General features: G+C 46.2%; 1 protein-coding gene across 4 annotated transcripts in view; it reads left to right on the forward strand.

Moving 5' to 3' along the window:
* Window positions 1-7436, forward strand: part of LOC110219955 (homeobox protein otx5-B-like) — a 62020-nt gene extending 54584 nt beyond the window's left edge. For all 4 annotated transcript variants that reach the window (XM_078145946.1, XM_021003734.2, XM_021003740.2 and 1 more), the window contains one exon: window positions 4353-7436. In XM_078145946.1, coding sequence (XP_078002072.1) covers window positions 4353-5006 — 654 coding nt within the window. In that variant the 3' untranslated portion in view covers window positions 5007-7436. The remainder of the gene's footprint in view (window positions 1-4352) is intronic.
* The last annotated feature ends 2781 nt before the right edge of the window (window positions 7437-10217 follow it).

Below are 10217 nucleotides of genomic sequence, written 5' to 3' on the forward strand. Positions count from 1 at the left end.
AGCTTGAGGACAAAGACGGTGAGCAATTTAGCCCCTTTCTCAGTATGAGGTCTGGTTTTCCAGACTGCTCGGATCAGTTCATAGACCCCCAACAGTGAGTGAGGGTGCCTGTGTTTGCATTTTTAAAAAATCTTCGCCAATTTACTGCTGACCCAGTTCGTGCTTTGCCAGTGGTGAGCAAGTCAGTGATGGGAGAACCTACAGGTTAACAAATACACAAGGTTTGAAATTTAAAGCAGAATTCACCATAAGACAGGATTGATTTGGATCTCGTTTGAAAATGGTTATTGACAGAAGTGCTGTAAATACAGCTTTTGAAGACAGTCCCTTAGTATGTACCCGAGGATAACATATTGGAAACGATGGGCTTCCTCTTAACATTGGGTACATATTCTAGGATCAAGAGCAGGAAGGAACCTGAGAGATTATTGTCGTCTAATCTCATCATTTTATAAATGAGGAAACCTTCGAAAAATGAAGTGACTTGCTCAAGGGATTTGAACCCAGGTTCTTGAATATAAAATCTAATGCTCTTGCCAGTGCTAAGTACTGGTGTTCTTCTGAAAGACTGAAATTCTACACACACACACACACAGAGAATATGTGTCTTAAGCTAACCAGCACTAACACTTTAGTATGTATGTGCACTGAGAGAGAGATACTTTTTTTTAATCAGTAGTAGAACTCCTTCCATGGACCCAGATTACAACACCCTCAGCTTATACCTTAGTAGATAATTTAATTTAAACTCAGTAGATGATTTCATGAGTTGCTGTTGCCTCTCCCCCCAAAACTAAAACTATGACACAGAACATCACTTGGTCAGGTCCTTTGGTAGCAAGACTCTCCAAGCTTGACTGGGCTGGGCTGGTCCTTAGACAGTACATACACAGACACACACACAGACACACACACACAGACACACACAGACACACACACACATGCACACACAGACACACTCACTCTGTTGCTAGGTTTTGGAATCCTTTTAGCCAAAAATTGCCATTGTGAGTGTAAGGGGAGAGAAAAGATTTCTTTCCATTCAAGCATGGACAAATGGTCTTACTTCGTTTATCTGTGTTTTCAGTATACTTTGCCTTTCTCTTGGCATATGAGGCTGGATCACTTATCCTCTTTAGTAGGGAAGATAAAGTGACAAAACACTATAGCAAAGCAGTAGTACAACCCCACTTGGGGTTAAGTGACTTGCCCAGGGTCACACAGCTAGTAAGTGTCAAGTGTTGATCTGAGGCTGGATTTGAACTCAGGTCCTCCTGCCTCCAAGGCTGGTGCTCTATCCACTGTGCCACCTAGCTGCCCCCTTGGGGCTTCTTGACATGGAGTCTGGGAATCGATTTCGGGGGGGTCTGTGAATGACATTTGTATTTTCACTCACCTCAGGCAAAAACATAGCATTGCCTTCAGCTTTTAAAAATATGATGTAAGAGATGTTGTAGAGCTAAAATCAACAGATTTAGGGGCTGTGGGGGTTGTGGGGTGAAGAGTGAAGGTGAAGATGGTCCTGGGGTTGTGAACCTGTGGAGGCTGGTGGTGTCTGTGGGAGTAATAAGGAAGTTGAGAAGGAAGGGCATATCTTTAGTTCTGCTTTGGACATGGGAGTGATTGAGTTTGAGATTCCTGTGAGCTCATTACCCAGTTCAAAATGCCCATTGAGCAGTGAGTGATGAAGGACGAGTTCAGGAAAGAGAACCAGGCTGTATGTATGCAGATCTGGGAGCTGTCTGTATAGAAATGATCATTAAACCCGTGGTAGCCCGTAAAGTGACCACGTCAGGAAAAGGAAGAGCCCTGGATGGGCCTCAGGGGGCCCCCACTGACAGTCAGGGGGCCTGATATGGGTGATGTAGCCAGGAAGTCAGCCAGGTAGGAAAACCAGGTAAGGCAATAAATATTTATTAAGTGTGCCTGCTGTGTGCCAAGAACTTTCAAATACTATCTCATTTAGTCCTCACAACCCTAGCAGCCATTTTGCATATGAAGAAACTGTGGCAGACAGGTGAAGTGACTTGCCCAGGGTCACACGGCTAGTGAGTGTTTGAGGCTGGATTTGAACTCAGATCTTCCTGACTCCAGGCCGAGCATTCTATCCACTGTGCCACAGCTACCGAGGAGCAGGAGAGAGCAGCGTAGAGAGAGGAGAGTGTCCGGGAGGAAGAGGAGCAGTCGGTCAGTGGACATCTGTTAAGTGCTAAGTGCCAGATGCCATTATCAGATGGTGAAGAGAGATTCATTCAGAAGAACAAGGACTCACCAGAGGCTGCCGTCCAGGCCGGCAAAAGAGGAGGAAACGCCCAGCCTCCTCCGTTCTCACGGCCTCCTGGTGCTTTACAGTTTATCCCTCAGTGGAAATTCACAAAAGTGTGATGCCGTCACTCGTGGCCAAGTCACATCCCTGTGTCTGGGGCCCTATTCTGTCTCATCGGTGACCTCTAGCATTTTATTTGTAAACATAAGTAGAAGTTGTAGAGTTAGGACTTGGGCCTTCTAGTAAAGAAGAGTGATGTCAAAGAAGAAAAGGGATCAAGCTCTCCAGCCTCTTCTGACTGTATAGCAGGCACCCCTGAGCCGTGACCAAAGTTTATTTGGGTTCGTTCCGGGGATGCAGGAGAGGGGAGGAGAAGTTCTTGTTCTTAGAGAGAGCAGAAGTCTGGGGAATGGGAAGGGAGTAGGCATTTACAAGGTGTGCCTGCTGTATGCCGAGCATTTTACAGATACCTCATTGGGTCCTCACAACAACCCTGGGAGGTAGGTGCAATTATTATTCCCTTTTACAGTTGAGGAAACTGAGGCAAGTGACTTGCCCAGGGTCACACAGCTGCTAAGTGACTGAGGCTGGATTTGAACTCAGGTCTTCCTGACTCTAGGCCCAGTACTCTAGCCCAGTACCACCTTGCTTGCCTCTAAGACTGTGTATTAATTCTTTTAAAAACCAGGAATAAATATATGGGTAAATACCCCTCTAGATGGGTGGCCTGGGTGTCAGGAAGATCTAGGTTCATATCCTGCCTCTGTCATTATCTGTATGACCACAGATAAGTCATTAGGCCTTTTTCACCTCAGTTTCCCCATCTGTAAATGGGGATTCATACCTGTAGTATCTCCCATGTGGGGCTGTTGACAGCAATACAGAGTGCTCCGTGAGCTTTAAAGTGCTGTGGAAATGTTGGTAATTATGATTTGTGCTTTTGCTGAATTTCTTTTCTTTCTGTCCTTCCTACCATATGCATTGGACTTGAAGGGTGGGGGTGGCTTTTTTTTAAGCCCCTGACCACAGATGCCTCTTACTCTGCAAGATCCGCTGGCAGCTGTTCCCATGTTTCTGCTCGCCGTGGTTGTGTCCCCCCAGAAGCCAGCTGGGTTGTGCCCTCGCACCACGGGCAGGGTTACTGACCGCACTCTGCCTTCGTCCAAGCCAGCTTGGGCCTGGGGTTGGGCCAGTGCGGTACTTTGCCTCGGTACCTCTCCATCCTCAAGCCAACTGCTTAGATCTCCTGGTTTCCTTCAGAGCCCAGTTGGAGCACCGCCTCATCCACAGAACCTTCCCTGATTCCTGCTCTGCAACAGCGAGTGCCCCGCTTGACTCCTGCCCAGCCACCTCCTGTTGGTAGCACCACAAGGCCTGTGAAACGCTTTACGTAGACTGTGGCCTCACATTGATAAAAGGCTTTATGATCTCAGGACAATAGATATGGAGCTGGGAGGCACCTTAGGAAGTCAGCCGCGCCATTTTAAGGGGCGTATGCTGGGGCACAGAGAGGCCAGATGAGTTGTCCAGGGTCTGATGCAGGATTGGAACTCTGGTTTGCCTAACTCTATGCCCAGTGCCCTCTCCAGCACAGAGCTACTTCTCCAGACGTGCAGGTCATTTTGCTTTTCAGTGAGCTTTTAGTAAGTATTTACTGGGTGCAAGGCACTGTACAATATACCTGTGAATGCCATAAAACACCTAAATCTGTGGATAGGCTCTATTTCCAGAGCAGGGGCTCTTCACCCTTTTGAGTGCCCGGTGAAGCTTGTGAACCCCTCCTCAGAATTATCTTTTTAGTGATTTAAAAGTAATAAAAGTAATTTTAAAAATTTGTGCTGGAGTGGTCATGTCTTACCAAAGCTCCTGTTAATCAAACTGGTTTAAATGAAATCAACTGAGACAGTATTTGTAAAGTACTTAGCACTATATAATTCCTTCCTTTCTTTCCTTCCCTTTCTCCTTTCCCATTATTCCCTCCCTTCCTTTACTCTTCCTCCCTTCCTTCCCTAAAACCTGCTGTTCTTAAGAGAAGAAAAAATCTAGCTCAGTGGACTTTATACGATTTCTTTCTTTCCCCTTTTAGAATTGGTTTCAGAACCGAAGAGCCAAACAATCGAGACAACTGAAAGAAAAGGAAGGTTTGAATTTATCCGGACAGTCCCAGGGCCAGGGAGAGCAGAGCTCCTTGGTTCATGGTTTGAAAAGTCCTCAGACCTCAGCTCCCAGCCAAGTCCCACAGGAAAGCCTCCCAGAGACCACGTTAGCTTGGCCAAATAGATCCCGGTTCCCCTCGTCTAAGGTGACAAAGGCGACCCTTGGGGACGGACCTGGCTTCCCAGAGACAGTGGCGACAGCCTCGGGACTGACCAAGGAGGCTTCCGAGAGCCCAGAAGCCTGGCTTCAGCCTCCTGGCCTGACTGTGGAGTCTCATCCCTGTTTAAAGTCCCAGTCCTGGGGAAGCTCCCCCCAGAGCACGCCCTCCCGGCTCCAGACCCTGAAGAGAGGACAGCAGCCGGAGAGGCAGCTTTGGCTCGAGTACCTCCGCCAGCTGCACAAGCAGTCACAGCAGTATCCCTGGATGCAGGAGTATCTGGAGTACCTGCAGCAGCACCCGGTTCCAGTAGCACCTGCCCTAGCCCCCAGCCCACCAGAATCTCCCCTTGCAGAGACTGTTCCCACTGCCTCAGCATCCCTGGCCACAGAAGCAGCCGGGCCAGAGACCACTCCTGCCAAATGAGTCCTCCCCAAGCCCGGCGTTGCAGGAGCATCTGTAGTCACTTAGTATCTCAACCGTTAGGGAACTCTTTCTTGTCCCCCCCCCCCCCAGCCTCTGCTCCGTAATCCATGATCTGGTTGGCTTCCTGGGACCAGGCAGCTGTTCTTCTAAATTGTCTTTTTGATGTACTTTGAGTTAAACAATGGATTCCCCTTTTCTTGTAGAAGAACAGATCTTTGCTCTGAGGTTGGTGATGGAACTTGGGAGTGTCTTAATCTGAGCCGAGTGGGTGGGTAGCCAGGGTTTTTCCCTAGTTCTGCTGAATCAGTAGTCAGTGATTCAGAATTGTGCCACTGTTTAGAGCAGCAGCGATAAGCTCAAAGAGTGATGCTCGTCTCTTAATTAACAGGATTAGTGGTGGACCCAGGAAGAAGGGTACAAGAGACCTGGGGGGTCTGCACTGACCTTTTCCAGATGAAGGAAGAGCTTCCCCGCGCCATACCTGCCTTTCCAGACAGTTCATGGGCCATCAGTGCTCTTTCAGGCCACTCATTTGGACGGCACTCTGACTGAGCATCTCAGAAATGGAAACCCTCATATTTCTCTTACATTAATCCTACAAATATCCACCCTACAACAAGATTTTTTTCTTACCTGACATTAAAAAAACCTCGGTTAATTGGATGCCAATATTTGTTACCTAGATATTACTCAAAGACCATCTCGGAAGGGCATGGTTTTGAATCAATGTGTATTAAGTGGGCAGAAGTAGACCGTTGTTTCCTCTCTCCCAGTGGGGGAGAACATGGTGGGAAGAGGCCCCCTCGATGACAGCAGTTATGCCTTAAGCCAGTCAAAAGGAACAGAAGATGGCAATAATAACAATAGTATTTTTACAGTTAACAATACACTTATCCCAACCCTGAAGGCAGATACTTCTGCAAGTCTCATTAATCAGAGGTAAACCCTCCTGGTAACAGGCCCAGCGATCGGCTCTGCCAGGACCAGATCCACATTCTCTCACTCTAAGCCCCATTGTCTTCCTCCTAGGCACGCTGCTGTCTCTGTGCAGGACTTTGGAGTCCCCCTTACTCAGCCCCTCTACCTTCTCCAGGGTCCACTTGTGTTCTTGGCTTCCCTTTCAAGTATTAGCTGCTCCTAGTGGAAAGAGACCAGGTGTTGAACCCTTGGGCCAGACTGGCAGCTCTGATGGACTTTGCCACAATGATGATGATTTATTTGCCTTTGTTGTCCTTGACCCTTCCCTGCCCCCGCCCTTGTTCTTTCAGGGAAGCAGCATGGCCTGGCCCAGTGAAAGCCCAGCTTTAGGACTCACAGTGACCTGTGCGACCCCCGAGCAAATCATTTCACTCCCTGGGACCTCAGTTTGCTTGGACTAACTTAGCATCCTCTGAGGCCCCCTCCTGATCACATGATCATCTTTTTCTCTCCTTTGAGCATTTCTTTATTTTCTGTCACTTCAAGGCTCATCTCAGGGGATACTTTGTATGGGAAGCCTTCGCTCATCCCACTCTCCCCTTAGTTACTTACCTAGATAAAGATTGAATTCCCAATAGAATGGGCATTTTGGGGTGGGGTGGGGGGAAGGGAGTTTTTTTTTCCTCCTATTTTTGTATCCTTACCATAGTGCCACACACATAGTGGGCACTTATACTTAGAGAATTGGATACTCAAGTGAGGATTTATTTGAGTCAGTACCCTGCAGCAGTACTTGCTTCATAATTGTTTGTGGATTAAATGTTGCATCTGAAGAGAGGACCTTAAAAAGGGCAATGTTGAAGCCAAAGAAATGACCCTCCGGTGGTGGGCTGGTAGGCACTCTGGCAGTCCGGTGGGCAGGCTAGTTAGCGAGGAGGAAGAGGAAGAGCGGCTTCAGGTGAGCAACCTTCGGGAGAGACAGACCCAGTTCAGGGCAGTTGTAGAAGCGGGGAAAGGAGCAAAACATCTTCAGGATTCTGATGACTCAACACTAAATGCTAATTTAGGCTTGAGGAGCAGGGTAGGTCTTTCAAGTGCTGAAGACCCTCCAAGCAGAGAGGACAGGGTTGCGGTGGTCCCTTTCCTTCCCAGAGCCAGCTGTGCTTCCTGGCTGTTTCCAATGATAGAGAATGCCATTAAGTCTGTGCTGATGATAGATGTTCACTTGACTTCTTATTTTTTAAAGCTTGCCATTCTGTGACTGTCTGCCTCTGGCTGCTTGTAATGAATTAATAACCTCATTCTGTGGAGTGGGTCCCTGGGCAGTGGGGGAAGGTTACTGCTACTCCTGGATCTGAACCAGAAGCAGCTGTCTTGCTATCTTTGGAAATACTCTTCTTGTCTCCCCTTCCCAATGATTTCCATTGTGTGATATGTCAACCCTGTTGGCAGGGACTAAGCTGTATTTTTATCACCCTATTTATGTCAATAAACTTGAATGACTTTTCATTACCTAGCTCTTACTTGCTAATCCTTCTGGCATCTTTGTCTAACAAGGTATTTGGGTACCATAGGTCAAGAGCTGGCAGGGACCTGGGAGGCCAGCCATCCAGTCCAACACCCTTATTTTACAGATAAGGAAACTGAGGCCCAGAAAGGTTAATTGGCTTCTCCAAGACCTCTTGGTAGGCAAAGCAAACCAAGCAATAAGTAAGTGCTTACTGTGTGCTAAGCACTGGAAACACAAACAGGAGCAAAAAGCCAGATGGTTTCTGTCTTCGGAGAAATTATTTTAATGGGGGAAGACAGTAACACAAAAAGGATCTGACAGCGGAGGGAGGTGGAGGGGGGAAGAAGACATGTGGGGGCCTGCTGTGGAAGGTTGGAAGCAGAACCAGGAGGTGAATGAAGTTTGGCTGAGATTCAGGGAGGAGCAGCCTGACCAGGGGTGGAATTTGGACTCGGACCCCCGTTTGGGAGCCAGTGCTCTTTCAAATGCTGTACCACACTGTCTTCGAACGAAGGGAAAAGGATACCTTTTTTACATAAGGAATTGCTTCATTCCAGGCCCAAGGAAGCTTCCATCCTAGAGTACAAAGTGCCATATCTGCCTGTTCACTCATGCAAGTTTCTCAGTCCAAGGCTTCCTCAATTTTTTTCCATTCAGGGCCCTTTTAGCACTTCTTAAACTGTGGGTTGGGATCCCTATGGGGTTGCAACCCACAGTTTAAGACGTGCTGTAGAAACATGCATGTGTATGGGCAGAAGAAATGTTCAGGATGCAATTGTCTGAAATGAAAGCAGAAAAATGTTTAATCAGAGTCCAGCCATGCTGGATATAAACATGAAGTTCCTCAGTGTTAGGAGTCTTCTAAGAAATGACTGAATTAATTTAATCAGCATGCTTCTTCTTGAGACTCCAGCATTCAGATTTTAAACTTGTTTATTCTAACATATTACAGAATCAAAGAATTTGAGAGCTGGAAAAGAGCTTAGCAGCCATCTAGTTCAACCTAAAAGAAATGCCAGTCAAGGTGCTCAGCCAGCCTCTGCTTGAGGACCTCCAAGGAAGGGCAGCCCACCTATTCCCCTTCTGGGCAGCTTTCACTGTTAGGGAGATTTTCCTGACGTCAAGCTCAATTGGCCTTTCTGTGACTTGCAGTCATCGATTTTGGTTCTGTCTTCTTGCTCTGCTCATCCTCCTATGACATGGACTCAAGGCCCTCTACCATACTAATGGCTTTCCTTCAGAAACCCAACAGTTCAGTGCTCTTCTTAAACCTTGATGCCCAGAACTGAACACAATGCTCCAGCTGAAGTCTGATGTGGGCAGAGTATAGTGAGAATGTCGTTTCTGTTCCTGGAAACTATGTCTTAAAAAAAAAAATAAGATTTTTATGGCTGTATTTTCCATTTTGATGTCACCTAAATTTCTCCCTGTATTATTCCTCTTTCCCACCCCTCTTTCAGACAGTCATCCCTTATCACAAAGATTTGTTTTTAAAGAGGAAGAAGAAAAAAGCCCAGCAAAATTATTCAGCAAAACAAAAAGAAAATCCAGTATTAGCAATATTGTTTCATACTCATGGATCCTGAACTCTGCAAAGGAGAGGGAAGGGGAAAAGAGGAAGGGAAGGAGACATTTTCTCATATCTCTTCTTTGGGGCCAAGCTTTAAAAATATTTTTATTGATAGCTTGTTTTTATGTAGCCTAAATTTCGACCTATGTTCCTCCCCCTTCTCCCTCCCAGAGAGCCAAACATCCCTTTGAACAAAGCTTGTTTTAAAAAGAAAAAAAAAAAGAGGAAGAGAAAGTCATCAAAACTGATCAATACGTTGAAAAAAATCTGAAATATATGCAATATATATTGCATCTCTGTGGCCCACTCCTCCTTCCCCCCTCCCCCACCTTCTGCAAAGGAGTGAGGAGGTGTATTCTTAAATCTCTTCCGTGGAGCCCCGTTGGTTCTGTCTAATTTTGCAATATTGATTTTTGGTTGTTTCGTGGTGATTGTTCTTTCCCGCTACCTTGTTGTAGTTACTCTGTGTTATGTTTTCTTGGCTCTGCTGACATCGGTTCGTGTGTTTCCATGCGTCTTTCACATTGGTCATTTCTTACAGTACAGTAATATTGTATTACCTTGATGCACCACAAGTTGTTTATCCATTTCCCCAACCCATGGCCTATACCTTGTTCCTAGTGCTTTGCTGCTACAGAAAATGTTACTATAAATATTTTGGTATGTATCGGGATGTGCGTCTAGCTGGTGCCGTGGATAGAGTGCTGGGACTGGAGTCAGGAAGACAGCAACAACATTTATTTGGGACCTTCCTTTTCAGTGAGAGCAGAGGAATCTCTGGGGAGAATGGTGTGGACATTAGTCACTCGACTTTCATAATTCAAAATTGCTTTCCAGAATGGTTTTTAACCAATTCACAGCTCCAACATTGAATGGGTATGCCAGTCTTTCCCAAATTCTCCAGCGTTGACTATTCCCATCTTTTGTCATCTTTTCAAATTTTTTTTTAGACTGAAATGAAGCCTCATTTGTTTAGATTTGCTTTTTCTTAGCTCTACCTCATTTAATGCAGCCCAAGATTGTGCTAGGTTTTTTCTTGTTGTATCACATTACTAACTCATATTGAACTTTTTTGTTGGTCAGTCATTTCAGTCATGTCCAACTCTTCATGACCTCATTTGGGGTTTTCTTGGCAAAGATACTGGAGTGATTTGCCATTCCTTCTCCAGCTCATTTTACAGATGAGGAAACTGAGGCAAACAGGATTAAGTGA

Source organism: Phascolarctos cinereus, unplaced genomic scaffold (genome assembly GCF_003287225.1).
Source record: "Phascolarctos cinereus isolate Bilbo 61053 unplaced genomic scaffold, phaCin_HiC Scaffold_726;HRSCAF=1367, whole genome shotgun sequence".
Taxonomy (NCBI): Eukaryota; Metazoa; Chordata; class Mammalia; order Diprotodontia; family Phascolarctidae; genus Phascolarctos; species Phascolarctos cinereus.